At 46.1% G+C, this 16,826-nt stretch overlaps 1 protein-coding gene across 1 annotated transcript in view; it reads left to right on the top strand.

The window, feature by feature from the left end:
* nectin1b (nectin cell adhesion molecule 1b) overlaps positions 1-16,826 on the top strand; it is an 88,169-nt gene that overhangs the window by 49,171 nt on the left and 22,172 nt on the right. Inside the window, exons 2-4 of the mRNA XM_061216182.1 lie at positions 10,903-11,274; positions 14,055-14,354; positions 15,225-15,342. Coding sequence (XP_061072166.1) covers positions 10,903-11,274; positions 14,055-14,354; positions 15,225-15,342 — 790 coding nt within the window. The remainder of the gene's footprint in view (positions 1-10,902; positions 11,275-14,054; positions 14,355-15,224; positions 15,343-16,826) is intronic.

Here is a 16,826-nt window from a genome sequence, read left to right as displayed (position 1 = left end):
GGGATTAGCTGTACAAACGATGTAAAGATCAGCACATTTTCGCGGAATTGCTCTCTCAAACAGTGCTCAACAGCTTGAGCGTGAGGGCTTAGTTCTTTTTGCTTAACTTTCAAAAGTAGCACTTTTTTATATTTCATGCTCATTACCATTTCATTTCAATGGCTGCTAAAATCCCAAAAAAATTATAATGATTGATTAAGACACGGCACATTGGAGATAGTGGCCACTCTAAGGAATGCAGCTCTCCTTGACAGGAGATATAAACTAAATTCTTGTGGTTGAGTGAGCAGCGGGGACACGCTTCTGGAACATTCCCCCTTGATGAAGATGGAAAAATATAGCGCTGTGGGTCAACAGATTGTGTGTGTGTGTGTGTGTGTACATGTGTGAGTGTGTATGTGTGTGTGTGTGTGTGTGTATGTATGTGTGTGATGGGTGTGTGTGTATATGTGTGTGTGTGTGAGCGTGTATGTGTGTGTGTGTACGTGTGTGTACGTGTGTGATGGGTGTGTGTGTATATGTGTGTGTGTGTGAGCGTGTATGTGTGTGTGTGTATTCGACATTACCTGGTCCTCTCTGGGCCGCGCCCTGGGTCTCCCTGCAAGAGGGGTTTAGCAGTAGGGTGCGTTTGGTCAGAAGGCCCTGTGGGCTGCACACACACCACATACCAAACCTGCCTGCTAATAGAAAGCAAACAGAGTCCCCTGCCAACCCCTCCTCTCCCCTCCCCCGGCCCAGTACGATGTCCTGCTCTGCCCCATTAACGGACCTCATGTAGGGCTCGGCCTGTTTCAGGGAAGGGTGTGACTTCTGTCGGAGCTGGGAGAAAGGATCACCATGCATCCTTCTCCCTGTGGTCACAATCAGGCTGTGAGTCTAACCAATCAGAGAGGCTATGACTGTGGCTCTAGGCCAATCAGAAACCCAGTCACTGTTACTTTATGCCAATCAGAAACACTGTCAATGTGACTCTAAGCCAGTCTAAAGCCTTGTCACTGTGAAACATCTCCTGCAAAAGGAAGATTAGATATGATTTTTATATATGATTTATTTCCAATAAATAGTCCTGTGTGATCTAAAAAAACAGCAGGAACATCAGCAGATTTCACGATTGACCCTGGTTAAATATCGATTTGTTCCTGTTCTCCCTTTTTGAGATTCGTGTAGTCTGTTTACGTATTCTCCTTGGCTTGTAGCCGTCAGCCATTTTGACTGCGTTTGGCATCTCGGCGGGGCGTTCACGTGCGAGCAGCATCGGGTGGCCTTTATCGAACGAGTCGCCCGCGCTTCAAAGGTCAGCGCGGAGGGAGGTCATGTGTCAGGGGGAAAAAACGTTACGGTTCATCGCTTCCACCTCGCTTAAGGTCACAAAAAAAAAGTTTCGTAGTACGTCAATATTCATATCTTAAAATAAAACTCTCTCCGCAATCATTGATTTCTCTTCGCTTTCCTCGTTAGCTGGGGCTACGGATTTGACGTCAGTGTCAATGGGAAAACCTGCCGGCCAATTAGAAAGCCGGTTCTCTGAATCAAACAGCCATGCTCGTTAGGAGAGGAGAGGAGAACAGTAACAAGATGGCTTCTGTAACTCTTTCAACAGAAAGGCACTAAAGCTTTGACTGCTGGAGACGATAAATGGCACTGACATTTATGTTCTTCTGGCAAAGTTCTGTTTGTGCACAGTACAAACATACAAACATTTCAGGAAACAAATGAACAGATTGTTAGGTTATGTTGATAAATTCACTTGCTTTTGTTTATTTTCTGGACTCACAGTCATTGTTTTCCTTTTATTATCCCTGCCTTTTCACAGAATAGGGTCTCTGTTTGAGGATGGTTTATCATTTAAATAAAGAACTGAAATAGCCAGGGACATGGTGAAGAAGGCACCTGTGTGTACCTGTGCTGTTTGCTGTTTTTTGTGCCCACATCGTCGAGAGAGGTTTCGCCGTTGGCCGTACTGTATGACGTTTACTCTGCAAACAAACAAAAAATGAGTCAATATTAACAAGTATGTTCGTCTTCTATCACTTTTTTCTTAATAAGACGCACATATTTTCAATGTGGTATGACAGTTTGACTCATTTCAAGACTTGCCGATGAGTTAAGCAGATTTCATTTGCCAAGCCAACATTAACACCGCAGCTAATATTTTCCACTTGAGAGACAGGATTTAAGATGTGAAGTTTTATTACGAGACTAAAATGCTTGTTAAGAGAGTGTAGTCCTACAGTGCAGGGACAGGCAAGGCATGGAGAAAACAGGCATTCGTGCAGGGAAACGCAGAAGAAACGGTGTTCAGCAGCCGCACCGCGTCTTTGACCTCAGTATCCCCTGAGCTGAGAGCGCGGCTCTCCTTCACCGCCGAGTGTTGACCGGGCCCCTCGAGTGTTGACCGGGCCCCTGTCCTGCAACCTCCAGTCCCCCGAGGCCTGTAATCCGCCGCCGCCAACGCGCTAACATGTCCGTCATCCTCTTTTATGTGTTTATTTCAGGTGTTGTAATAAGGCCTTTTATTGCCACCGCAAATAGCCCAAAGGCGTACTGTATTATTCAAGGGCGATGGGCGTGTTGTCCCTTTTGTGCCAGAGTGCGTGTGTGTTTTGTCATGGGGATGGGGGACTGTTTGGGGCTGCTTTATTGGCCAATAATGTCCTGCGTCTCAATGGCGAGACCGAGTGGGGTCCTCGTAGCGAGAGAACACCCGCAGATTCGCTGTGGGTTCGCAGGCCTCTTTACTGCCGCTCGGCTGTTGTAGGAGAGACGAGAAAAGCAGTAATGGTGGCTCTCGGTGAATAATTTAGCCCGCTGGGTCAGGTGGCTGGTCCTGTTGTTGGAAAATACGTTCTGATTACAGTGACAGAGCGGGTGAGATCGTTTATGTTATTACTGTTAGTACAGTTGTTGGTACGAGTTGTTCTATGCAAATAGTCACATTGAAAATATGATGCGGAAATGCGGTCATTCCAGTGGAGCTTATTTGAATTTCAAAGTATGAGAGAGAGAGATGTGGGGAGAGGGAGAGAGAGGAGAGAGAGAGAGAGAGAGAGACGTGGGGAGAGGGAGAGAGAGAGCGAGTGAGTGAGAGAGAGAGAGATGTGGGGAGAGGGAGAGAGAGAGAGGGAGAGAGAGACGTGGGGAGAGGGAGAGAGGTAGAGAGAGAGTGAGAGAGACGTGGGGAGAGGGAGAGAGAGAGACATGGGGAGAGGGAGAGAGAGAGTGAGAGAGATACGTGGGGAGAGGGAGAGAGAGTAAGAGAGATGTGGGGAGAGGGAGAGAGAGAGAGTGAGTTAGAGAGAGAGAGAGAGACGTGGGGAGAGGGAGAGAGAGAGAGAGAGAGACGTGGGGAGAGGGAGAGAGAGAGTGAGAGAGAGAGACGTGGGGAGAGGGAGAGAGGGAGAGGGAGAGAGTGGAATTTCTCAGTTAGGTGTTTCAATTAACAGGAGAAAGAGAAAAAAAAGGGTTTCGGTCCAAAGAGGTGATATCTTTCTTTTTCCCCTTGTCTGGTGAATAAAAGAGTCTTACTGTGTACCTATGATCCACCCCCCCCCCCCCCTCCCCGCCCGTAGTGTGGCATTAAGGGGATGATGTCATGCTGTAACCGGGCAGGTAGTGGAAGCAGTGTTTGTTCGCAAAACAGCAGTTTCCCTGTTTCCAGTCTCACATTCCCCTTGTTTGGGGACGTGAAACCAGCAGAGCTACTCAGCATCGCTGCTTTGATGCCGCGCAGAAACTGTGTAGCGCTGATCTCAGCAAACAAGCTGTTATGCTTTTTCTCTCTGTTTCACATACTGAAGCTTTTCATCTTATCCCACATTGTTGTAACGGCGTCACCGTTTTCTGCTGTGGATTAAAAAATACGAGCAGCAGGAACTGAAAATGCTTAAATGTGAGAAACCGATTGGTGGTGCACGTGATGCCCTTTTAACGGTTTCCAGGGATACTTGTTAAAAGTATTAATTCCGACTCAAAGAGCAGAGGAATACGCCAGGGAGCGGGCGAAGCGAGGCGGCCTGCTGGCGTCTGAACCGCCCCGGAGCGACGTGCGCACAACAGCGCGGAGGATCCAGGCTTTTAGCAGCCCCTCGCTTCGCCTGCCGGTCATGCGGGACTTCCTTTACACGTACCGGGCACCGGGGCAGCGTCTGAGTTCATGGTCGAGTCTCTGAGCTCGTTCCCAACCCAGGAGGACTGGGGCTTGAGTCTTCGTGGGTCAGGGTTGAGTGCCTGCCTTTTGAGAACAGAGCCACACACACACACACACACACACACACACACAGGCAGTGGAGTGGGACCTGGGTGTATGACGCGTGGAAGCCGGTCGCCCGTGAGGGCACGTTAAGCGGTTAAATAATGCAACGGGACCGTGACGAACGCTAGCGTGGCAAATCTTCCTGCGGTCCCTTTCAGGAACGGAACATTTACACGTGAAATCCAGTAAAAAAGGGCTAGGAGTGCCCTTCAAACTGAACCAACCTGATGAAACACGCATTGTTCATTCGACTTGTTATAATGTAATAATAAATTACTTTTTGAATCTAAGGTCAGTGCCCTGTTCTAGTGTTACAGAGGCGATTGAGACCCACTCCTGGCCATTTTCTCTGCATTACATGTTTGTTTACTGCAACCAGCACCTCATGGATTGAGCAACACGTTTGTCACTCAATCCATGTTATCTCTTCTGTAATATTCATACGTGGGAGTTTGACGGGAGCTGGAACCCGAGCACGGTCTCTGACCGTCTGCAGTGGCGGATTAGGTCACATATTCGGGCAGGAGGAGAGCCACCACCTGCCGGTTAAACAGGAAAGGTGACTGTGTTGACACGAGGAGGAGCCCAGCCCAGAACTGAACAGCTACTCCGGATTTACATAAAAACCGACCTGAGCAACACGCCCTGCGGCTGTGGGATTATGGGATTGATGTCACTGTACCTTCTGTTTTTCCCAGAGCCTGAGACGACAGGCTAGATCCTCTCGCCAGTTTCAGGCCATTTTGATTGGCTGCCTCGAACTGAGCTCGTTTTGATTGGCTGCCTCGTAGGGTACCGCATCCCCAGCGTACCTCTCTGTCTCCGTTCCTGGCTCGATCCAAGAACGTATTTCTGGAAAAGCACTGATCTGTCGTTCCGTGTACGTAGGATTCCCACCCTTGTGTTTATTTGTTTATTTTTTTCTTCTGTTTCACCGTTAATCTGGCTGCACAATGCTCTTTATGTTTCCACTCTGCCCTTTCACCGGTCAATTAATGAGACAGACCACTGTTTGTCCAAGTGCAGAAAATCAGGAAATTAGAGGGGAAGGGCAGGGGGGGGGGGGATCCCACTGAATAGGGATGGGATAGGATGGGATGGGAGGGGGGGGGACACAGAGCAGCATGTTCTGGAAAGAATGGCATCTCTGTGTACCCTCGTCCCTTCTCCGGGCGAGCGAGGGGGTCCCAGGCAGAGGGATGGGGGGCGTCCCGACCCGTCCATGTGCCCTCCAGTGAATGGGACAGGAGACCGGCCCGTAACCGTGGGAACTGGGACGGTGTTGACCCGGAACCCTGTGCATACATCGGACCGGCTCGCCCGCGCTCTCCCCCTCCCCCACCGGCCCCCGAAAAACAGCCTGTTGTTTTTCATCAATAGACAGAACGCTCCATATGCACTAATGAGTCCCGCGGGGCCCTGGTTGTGTAATTAACCTCGTTTACCTGCAGTGGGGTTTGAGTAGGAACCAGGGGCTTCCTCACCACACCATCAAACACGACACCATTTCCATCTCCCTGCCTGACTCTGACCCTTGAGCAGACTCACCCCTGGCTGAAGGCGTGTTTGCTTTTACCGTGTACGCACTACCAAGCTCCGTGTATCTCTCCCACACACACACACACTTCCATGATGTCATATAGGTTACGGGACTTCAGCTGTGGGAGGTGTACACACCACTGGAGCTTTCATCTGTCAGGTGTGGGGCAATGCAGACATGCATTTGTTTACTACTGCTATCACTACTGCTACTATTACTACTGATGCTACTACTACTACTACTACTACTGCTGCTACTACTACTGCTGCTACTACTACTACTAGTACTACTACTGCTACTACTACTTCTGCTACTGCTGCTACTACTACTAGTACTACTGAAACAGTCATTTTAGTCCTGTAATGAGACTTAAAGGGCCCTTGTGAGGCACATTGGTGCAGTCAAATTATTAAAATTCATGATGAAAACAAATTATGAAGTCGTCAGTACACCAGATTGAAACATGCCAGGCGCCGGCTGTAAAATTAGTAAAATTGTAGTTTGTTTTAAGCTTGACAAATGACATGTTCTTACCCCGTTGGCAAATCTTGAATTGAGTAAAACTGTCCGACTGCATTGGCAAGGAAATAAGATTTTAAGTCAGAATATAATATAATGTTTGTACAGTTTCTTATTTCTTGGTTTTTGAGAACCTGAGTAATAATAACTAACCTGAGACGGGAGTGGGGTCTTTAGAAAACCCCTCCGTGAGGAGGTGGAGCTGACAGCAATTTCAACATGGATCTGTGTTTAAATCAATCGATCGATCAATCAATCAATCAGTTTGGCAGACTGTACCTCAGAATACTGAGTATACAGACAATCGCCTTGAAGACCGTATGAAAAACACACCCTGCTCTTAAACTGGAGGTGAAGAGGATCATGGGAGTGTGTTTTGTTGCGCATTCGCACTGCGTAGGGTCTGCTTGTGCACGGAGCTTTGTTCTGTTTTGTTACTGGAAGCCCATTGAGCTGTATCCAGACGAGCAGCCATTCGTTTGCATTAGCCGCAGTAATCCCACTGTAATGTCTGGCTGCTGCAGGGTTAAAAGGGTGTTTCTGTCGTCCCCGTAATCTGGGGCACAATGCCGTTTCTCCGCTGGCTTTTAACCGCCGCGCCTCGCCTCTCCCTGGGACGACCGAGTCACACATGGCCCATCCCACCGCAGTCTGCATGAAGGCAGGGCGCTGACTCACTGCAACAACCAAAAAATACCCCAACATCTGAACAAGTATTTAAGCCTTTACATTAATACTTATCCAGAGCGACGCACAGTTGATTAGACTAAGCAGGAGACAATCCTCCCCATGGTGCAATGCAGGGTTAAGGGCCTTGCTCAATGGCCCAATGCCTGTGCGGATCTTATTGCCACTACACCAGGGATCGAACCACCGACTCTGTGTCTACCTTAACCACTTAGGCTACAGGCCGCCCTGTGTCTTAAATATTTAGACTGTGTCTTAAATATCGTATTCCTATTTTGGTAAGCAAACAGTAACTTAAATCAAGCTAATGTTTTCAACTTAAGATAAAAACTACTTGAGATTTTAAGTCTCATTACCAGACTGAAGGACTGGACAAACGTATTTTAAAGTGCAGAAATGCCGTCGGTGGTGGTGGGGAATCTGCAGGGCCAAGCTGGGCCCCTCTCACTAACACACACACTTGTCTCGGGGATGTTTGAGTTGATTTGAGTCCTCTGTAGTGCCAGGGAAACGTCCCCCAGCCTACTGGTGCCTCATGTGCTATGTGTCTTAAAGCCCCCCTAGGATTTGGTTGTTTAATCACACCAATAATCACCCCACAGTTTGCTGGGGGGGGGGGGGGGGTTAAATCTCAACCCTCACACAAGATGACCTCTTCATTATAGTACATTACTGTGATTTATCAGATAGCTTAGCCAGAAGAGGAAAACGTACACGACGTTAGCGTCATAGTATCCATTTATCCAGCTGTATATGTACTGAACAAGCCTACAATGGCAGTGCCCTACGACCTTTCACCAATGACCTTTAGGTTACAAGCCCAGTTCCTACACAACACTTGAGACCAGAGCATTTCCCCTGTTACAGGGATCCTTCATGGGATCTATGGAATGAATGCTTCTGGTTTTGTTTGTGGTTTCATGTTCAGCCATAATTGCATGTTGGCTTCCTCTGAGCGGTCTTTGCATATGAAATAACATAACCATGTACATACGTGGGCGTACACAGCGGGATTGGGCAGCATTTCAAATACTGCCATTTGAAACAAGTGTTTGCATTTATGCATTTTGTATGTAATATGAATGGCGTGCCTCTTTTGGTTGTTTACATTTTGGATGGATTAGGACTCCTTGTGCCACCTTACAAAGCAACTCCTGCGCCATTTTGATTGCAGTGTAGAGTTTGTTTGTAGTTCATTTGTTTTGGAGGCATTTATATTTTAGTGTATACTTCGGTCATACCTGCTTACATTAGCTCATGAGCCCCCGGAGGTGTGCAAGCCAACGGCCCTCCCGCCCCCCCAACCCCCCCTCCTGCCCCCCCAACCCCCCTCCTACCCCTCCTGAGGAGGCCCAGATGGTGCTGGTTCCGCTGCGTCCATCTGAACCAGTCGGCTTGTTGCTCTGAAGTTTCCTAACTGTCTACGCATAGCTGCTGAAAACAGGGCCTTTTCCAGACTGTTTGTACAGTGAAGGGAGGCCAGACTACACAACTCCATCCCTCTCAGGGGTTCGGAATAAACACTGATTCCCCCCCCCCCCCCCCCCTTTCCCTGACAGATGGCAGCGGGATGGACAAGCAAATTGATTGGTTCCCTTGATGCACATTACAAGGACATCAGCAGTGACATCCCCCCCCCCCCCCCCCCTACCCCCACCCCCGCTCCCTAGCTGAGAGTAGGTTCTAGAAGGGAGAAAACTGAGTTTTTTGATTGGGACAAGCTGCAAGGGGCTTTGATTGTGTTGAGACTAGCAGTGTTCAGACTGAAACAGTTTTCTCTCAATTTCTTTTTTCAAAATAGTTTTAGGTTTTTTCGTTTTAGTTTGCAGGGTTCCTTCACTGCAAAAGCCGAACAAATAAGTCAGCCTCAGCAAGCATTTTAGTTTTATATTTAGACTTAAAATCTTCTTCTTATTATTTAGTTTTTTTTTTTAATTGCTAAAAGAGATAAAAATATTGCCAATGTGGTGAGTTTTACTTATTCCCAGATTTGCCAATCAAGTGAAAAAAGGCTTAAACACTTAAGCTGTTTTTGCTGTGTGTACCCATAAATGCCAGTGCCATAAATGGTGCAGAAGGGGACGTAGCCTACATTTCCGTTAGCTCGTCTGCCAGTCTGTTTCTGCAGGGAATACTCGGGCTGAGTGGATCCCATCCGCTCAAATCCCCCTATTTTTAGCCTCTGCTGCTAATCCCAGCGGAAACTAGGTAAAACGCACAGCAATCTGGCACAGACCAAGTCCAACTGCAGCTGAGGCAAACACCGGTGATGTTAATCAAACCCCACCATAGTGTTTCTACATTTCTGTGAAATATTTTGGGAGGCTGACTTATTTTATTTGTACAAAATATTAAATTTTCCTGTAATATTACTACTATTACTTTTACTGATGCTACTACTACTACTACTACTGCTACTACTACCAATAATGCTAATACTATAAATATTACTCCTACTACTACTACTACTACTACTGCTGCTACTACTGCAACTAAAATAATAATGAAAATAACAATAATCAAATGCAGTCACAGCATTTTGCATTTTGCAATGGAAGGGGATGTGGGGACAGAAGTGGAGAAGGTATGAAGTGGGCTCCTAACTGTGGGTTTGATTCCTGAGTGGGGCTCTGACACTGAGCCAGGGACTTGACCTGAGCACCTTCACAACATAACCAGTTGTGTAAGCGGACTGTATGTGGAGAACGTTACCTGTGTCAGTTACTCTGGATGGGAGAGTCTGCTAAATGCCCACTTTTAATGTGAATGGGGGCCCTCATCTTACACAAACACGTACACGTCTCCGCCGTATCTGAGACACAGTAAGCTGTCTCTGTCCTGTCTGTGTGATTGATAGCTGGGGGCTTGTGCTCTCGCGCCTTCCTGGAGGCGGTGTACATCAGTGTAACCGCCGCCAAGCCTCCTTTCTGGATTGAAGTTCGGCCAGCATGGACCTTGATAAACTGCGTAATTTATTGTGCATTCAGCCCCTGGAATTTGGGTGATGGATGAAGATGTTAGTGGGTAGTAGATGAATGAATGGAGGAGAGGGGAAATTATTTCAACCTGTGTTATCTTTAGCAGGAATTGACCTGGACAGGGCAGACCATACCTGGGGGGGTGGGGAGGCGTGGTGAGAGGGTGAGAGATATGCAGATAAATGTTGCTTCTGACAACCAGATAATGGATGCGTGAAAAACATCAGTGAAGTGTGGCCTTTTAATTTCACCAGGCGAGGTCACTCAACATTGTGATGTCACATTATCCTGAGTCATTATCCAGGATGTAGCCCAAGCCAGTGAGGGAGGGGCATGTCCTTCTGTCAGCCAATGGGCATGGACTTTGCACGGCATCATGGGGAAAAACCACAGCTTGTTTTCTGAACATCTGTATGATCAAACACTTTCATAATTTATAGTAATGCATTGTATCAATCATTGTTTTTCTCACAATGACGCTGCTTATTACTATTACTATAGCCGGCCTGGGATCTTGTTGGTGTTTGTTTTGTTGAGTAGCCCGAGGCCAGTGAGAGGTAATTAGGCCTGTAACAGCTCAGGGAGAGGACCAGTGGTGTGCTGTCAGCTGGAGCCCAAAGCCCCAAGCACTGATCCACCTTACTTTACCCAACCTCTACATATTCATCATGGCTCTCTCTACAGAGCCACAGTTGTACATTAGTCACATTAATTTGTGCAATACATGTTGCCACTCACCAATGCAAGAGTGTGTGTGTGTGTGTGTGTGTGTGTGTGTGTGTGCGTGTGTGTGTGCGTGTGTGTGTGTGTGTGTGTGTGCTTAATGAGTTGCAATGACTTATGTTCTTTTGTTGTCATGTTCTGCTCACATTTCCATCTTGTATTGTAGTTGTTAACGTTAAGGTCTCTCTCCCTCCCTCTCTCAGGTGCCAGGGCTCAGAGTGTGCAGATGGACTCCAGTAAGTCAGGCTTCGTGGGCTCCCAGGTGGAGCTGCGCTGCCTGTTCGTCAACAGCAACCCCCCGGTGAAGATCTCGCAGGTCACCTGGCAGAAGTTCGTAAACGGCACCAAGCAGAACGTGGCCACGGTCAACCCCAGCCTGGGCGTGTCCGTGCTGCAGCCCTTCAAGGATCGCGTGAGCTTTAAGCAGCAAGCTGTCCGCAACCGCACCCCCTCCCTGGAGGACACCACAATCGTCTTCAACAACCTGCGGCTGTCCGACGAGGCCGCCTACATCTGCGAGTACACCACCTTCCCCCTGGGCAACCGCGAGAACATGGTCAACCTCACCGTCTATGGTATGCATCCCTGCTGATGTGGAGAACTCAAGCTAGGTTTGCAGACAGCCTGTAGCTGGTTGACCAGTTCAGACCAGGTCCCTTCTCAACAAGCTAGGTTTTGACACGCAAAGGCCTGCCACCAATACACTGGGGGGAAAAATAAGTCAGTCTTAACAAGTATATCAATCTTATATTTAGACTTACAATCTCATTTTTATTACTTTTTTTTTGCAAAATCAGACAAAATAAACTGCCAATGAGGTGGGAAAGTTTGACTCATTACAAGATTTGCCAATGGGGTGAGAATTTCACTTGTCAAGCAGACTCTTAATACAGGCAAATATTTTTGAGAGGAAAAAAAAGATTATTTGAATAAAAAAATGCTTGTTAAGCAGTATTTTGTTGCAATGCATAAGCAAGGCCTCTCTGTCAATAGCATCTCTCTCTCTTTCAAATTCTTATCTGAATGAGGTTTATTGGCATGACGTACATAGATGGATATTGCCAAAGAATGAGGAAAGGCAACAAATATTGGCCTCTCTCTCCCGCAGACTAAAATTCAAAATGCTTTATTGGCATGACGCATTTTGAAATGTTGGTTGCCAAAGGGTAATAATCAAGAATAATAATAAAGCAATAAGAATAGGAATAACTTGCTCTCTCTCTATGTCCCTCTCTTTCACTTTCCATGAAAGAGAGCACAAACAAGAAGAATGAAGGAAGAAAGAATTGACAGTTAAATGTGCAAGGAGAGCATAAATTAAAGAAACGGAACAGAAACCAATAAATTAAATGTAAGAAAAAGAAGAGGCAGAGTCATTAAAAAGAAAGAGAAAGCAGTTTGAAAAAAAAAAGTTTGAAAGAGAACGAAGAAAAAATACTGTAAATAAAAAGTCTTCAAATTAATTGGCATGCTGCTAAGTCCTTGACTTATACCGATGTGAGTCTGATGTGCTGCTCTGCCTCGATGCTTGCGTAATTATGTCTATAACAGGAAATGTAATAGATTTCACACAGTCAGGGACTAAGCTCTTTTTAATCACCAGAGTCGTGGCATGTTCATTGAATGTGCGGTACTTAACGCGCATGAAACAGACCACACATACATTAATGTCCAAAGCGGTTGAGGAAATAAGCCTGTGAATTATGGGTAAATAAATCTGCGATTTCTGCGATGCTCACACTTTCTAAGACAAGGGATGGAGATACTGCTTAACCAGCTAAAGCAGCTGCTCGGGCTGGGCACGGAGCGCTGCCGCAGATCTAATTAGCGATTGAGTGTCGGTCGGTTTCCACGAGCCAGCTTTGGAGGGAGAAGACAAAAGAACTGGGTCTAAGCGGACCTTTCTGACAACGCATCTTGTCAACTCGGGGGTGCCCTTTGTGTAAGGAAACCCTGTCCCCTTAGAAGAGGAGAAGAGGCAGTCAGAGCTCGGAACGTGTGCCGACAACCAATTGATAAGATGTTATTAGCTGTGCCTCTGTGGTGTGCGTTTCTGCTGTATCTGATAAGAGCTGCTCTGGCCTTGGGTCCAAATCTGCCTGTAGCTGTGTTCCAGACAGATTTGTAAGTGTTAGCTAATTCCCATTTGGCAGCTCACAGAAGAACCGAACCAAATTAGTTCTCTGGCTTTTGGGGATTCGGTCTGGTGCCACATATGACTAAACTGTTGGCTAATGCATTTTCTTTGGACCCCGTTTTAAAAGCTTGTTTGATTTATCGTCCCGGGAAGTGGTGTTGTTGCCACATGATCCCTGTTAGATTCATTAATTTCCAGAGGTTTTACTTCCAAAATTAATGAGGCTCACAGAAACAAAGTGGAGATGGTTTTTCCTTCCCCTATAGCATCATGTAATTTAAACACAGGAACTGCAAAAACATAAATCTGACGTTCAGAATCGCAAAAACAGGTCTTAACGACCCCGGGTACCCTATTTTTCTGCTTGCTGAAGTTAGCATTGAGTCCTGTGGGACGGAAATATAAGTACATACAGTAGATTCATCCGTTCATTCCTCACTTTTTCAATTAAGTCTTCTGGCACATCCAGATGACATACAGTTCAGCTAAGGTGGGCGAGACAACCACATGTTTCAATCATTGTAATAAAACCATTATGAAAATAGCCGCTAGAAGCTAGCGGCAGTTGTGCGATTAAGAAGCATAACAATTTCAATTGTTTTATTTGTAATGTGAGACAGCGATTGAGGCTTATGTGCCTACGACACACACTCTATCAATTGGACTGCTAGTGCTTCTTTCTGATCGCTCCCTCATTTGGCTGGGCAGTAGTGTTGCATTATGGTTAGAGAGCCAGTATTGTAACATGTAGGTTTTAGAATTTAGGATTCCTGTGTAGGACACTGTCTTTGTCTCCTTGAGCAATGTATTGAACCTGAATTGTCTACCTCATTAATAACCTCAGCGGAAGTTTTGAAATGGTTTTGGTACAGTTGTCGTGCGAGTTGGTCTGTTGAAACTTGTCAAATCGGCCAATGTATGTGGCTACATTGTGGGTTTTCTTTAACATTAGCACAGTACGAAGCACTGTATAATCATTCATAATCACTTTTGTCAATAGCAACAAATAGGCACATGGGGTGTTAGCTACGTCAACATTGATGCAGCAAGTGACATTACCATGACATATCAAGTGAAATGACACAATGTATGTGATCAATTTTGGCATAACACATTGGCATTATGTAGTGCTTATGAATGCGTTTCATAGCTCTTATGTAGGACCCCTCAAAGTGTTACCGATCCGTTTAAATTCATTGTTTTGATTTTGTGTTGCAGCTCAGCCCGTGACGCGTATGTTCCTGTCCACGCCCACCATCATCGCCCGGCCACAGAAGCGCAAGATGACGGTGGCCACCTGCCTCTCGGCCAACGGGAAGCCGCCCAGCGTGATCACCTGGGAGACGCGTGTGAAGGGCGAGGCCACGTTCCAGGAGACGCGTAACGCCAACGGCACGGTGACGGTGCGCAGCACCTACGCGCTGGTGCCCAGCCGCGAGACGCACCGGCAGAAGCTCACCTGCATCGTCAGCTACCGCAACGAGAAGATCACCAACAGCGTCATTCTCAACGTGCAGTGTAAGAACGCGCTGTACATTACAGACAGGAATCAAAGGGGTGATCGAAATATTTAAAAAAAATACATTTAAGACCAAAGCACAGAAATAAAATCAAGATAACAATGGTAAAAACAAGGCCGGATAAATAACAGAGTAAATAGTTCAAATACTATAAAAATGTGTACAACAAGAAATAGTACGTGTAGAATAGAATATGTATAAACAGGTTTGAGCCCAGCCTCACTAGCAGGGGTAAATTCATTTCAATGTCATTTTATTTGCGTGGTGCTTTTTATAAAGGGAACTGAATTCAGTTTGATTCTACTTTATTTTTGAATTGATTTTTATAAAGGGAGGTGAATTCAGTTTGATGAAATGTTATTTGTGGAGCATTGTCACAAACCTGCTTTACAGAGATTCTGCCAAGTCTAAACAACTGTAAATCACTTTGAATAAAAGTGTCAGCTAAATAAGTGTAGTGTAATGTAACCCTTCCCCCATTTTCTTCGCATTATACAACCGAAAATCGTGTCTGGCTGCAGGATTACATTCTTGGAAGCCAGGGAAACCACTAGGCCTCTGAAGCTGCTTGTGAAATAAATTGGATCAGATTTTTGGTTTTTACAGTACTTGTCATTTTCATCCACACATCCTGAAATGCAGGCTCGCTGGTCAGCTCGTAAGGGTGGACCATGTTGCCTAGACAACAGCGACTGCCCTGTGTCTGTCTGCTGGAGCGCAGGGTCGGGCCGCGGGTAATTCGGCAAACGCCCGCGTTTAACCCCTGGTCATTACCACGTAGGCAGGGTCAGCTCTTATCGTGAGAGAGGGCTCCCTAGAGGAAGAGAGCTGACGTGACCCCCCACCCCCTGTCTCCTCCCTCCCACAGACGAACCCGAGGTCAAGATCGAGGGATTTGACGGTAATTGGTACCTGAACAGGAAGGAAGTACAGCTGACCTGCAATGCCAGCGCCAACCCACCAATCACCATGTACCAATGGAAGCTGTGAGTACCTATGCTCCGCCCCCATCCAGGAGACACATGCTAAAAGGCTGCTGTGACATAGACCTCAGCCAAATACACATGTGAAGTCATTTTTAACTCTTTAGTTGCTGGTTAAAAATAGGAAAACACTCCTGCAGATGCCTGACAGTTAACGCAGTGGTCCTCACTCCTGGTCCTGGGTAGTATCTGCTGACTTTCATAGTTACTCAGCAGCTAACTGGTGAAGGAAGGCAGTTGATTAACTGCACATCTCACCTGGTTTCTTGGGTCTGAATCGGTTGCTGATATTAAGGCGAAAACTAAAATCAGCAGCTGTGCATGACCAGGAACAAAGATTTAGCATAACCAAAATGCACAATCACATCAAAAAAAAAAAAAGTACAGACAGTACAGACTTTTTTCCACACTTGGAGAGCTGTCAGTCAAGAAGGGATGAGACGGCATTATAAAATAAGGTGTTTTATGCTTTTGTTATGAATAGTTCATATTGCATTGAATGTCTAAGACCTGAGACATAAAAAATGCACGAAGTGATTTTACCTCGCCGGATACCTCGCTATATTACTGCACGTATTCAGAAATCATCCGTGGAAAAAAGATCCTTTCCTATTTCTGAACATGGCTCTTAGGCGGGTAAATAAACTTTTCACTTAAGTCACCTCCCTGTCTGAGACGGGCCATATACGGTGGTGTGGAGATGAGGTAATCACATCCCCTCCTCCTTCCTCATCCCTCTCTTTTATCCCTTCATCTCTGCAACTCGACCTTTTTTTTATCTGCGTTTGCAATCAAAATGGCCGCCCTTGGGAGTCGAACTGGGGCCGTTATCAAACAATGTAGCGTTTGTGCTTCGACACACACACACACCAAACCGGATCAAACAAGACGGACGGGTGTGCTTCCCTGTTTTCCTTTAGTTAGCGAAGCTCCCCCGTGCCAACGGGCGTGTACAGACACGGACCGTGTCGTCTCCCGACAGAGGCTGGGGTGTGCCGGCTCACTGGCGACCGTCATCTCTCCTCTGTCCCCCGAGGCCGAGACCGGTGCCAGGGCTGTAGGGCTCTGCAAGACCCCCCGCTGCTTTACTGTGTTTTCTGGAACCTCTAAAAGTATTTATTTATTAATTTATTAATTTATTATTTAATTGGTCATTTCCATCCTCGTGGCTGGATCAGGGGCTCCCAGATTTTTTCCATAGTCTACGTCTTTCGTTTTGTCTTTTTTTTTGTTAACAGTAGTGGTACCTGATGATAACTGCAGTCAAGACACTTTCAGCAATAAGGCTTGAACCAAATTGAGGATAACAATTTTAAATGTATTTTTTTTAGTTTATTTAAAAAAAATATTTAAATACTACTCCAGTGAGGCCTCTACATGAAATAATGATTGGTGTTGCCTGTAGTTATAGTTATATTTAGTATTTTGATCAACCATTTTTTTAATATATATAAATACCATTTTCCATCATTAAATAATTAAAAGAA

This window comes from Conger conger, chromosome 13 (genome assembly GCF_963514075.1).
Source record: "Conger conger chromosome 13, fConCon1.1, whole genome shotgun sequence".
Classification (NCBI taxonomy): domain Eukaryota; kingdom Metazoa; phylum Chordata; class Actinopteri; order Anguilliformes; family Congridae; genus Conger; species Conger conger.
Note: the sequence above shows the minus strand (reverse complement) of the source record. Positions and strands in the feature narration are given on the sequence as shown.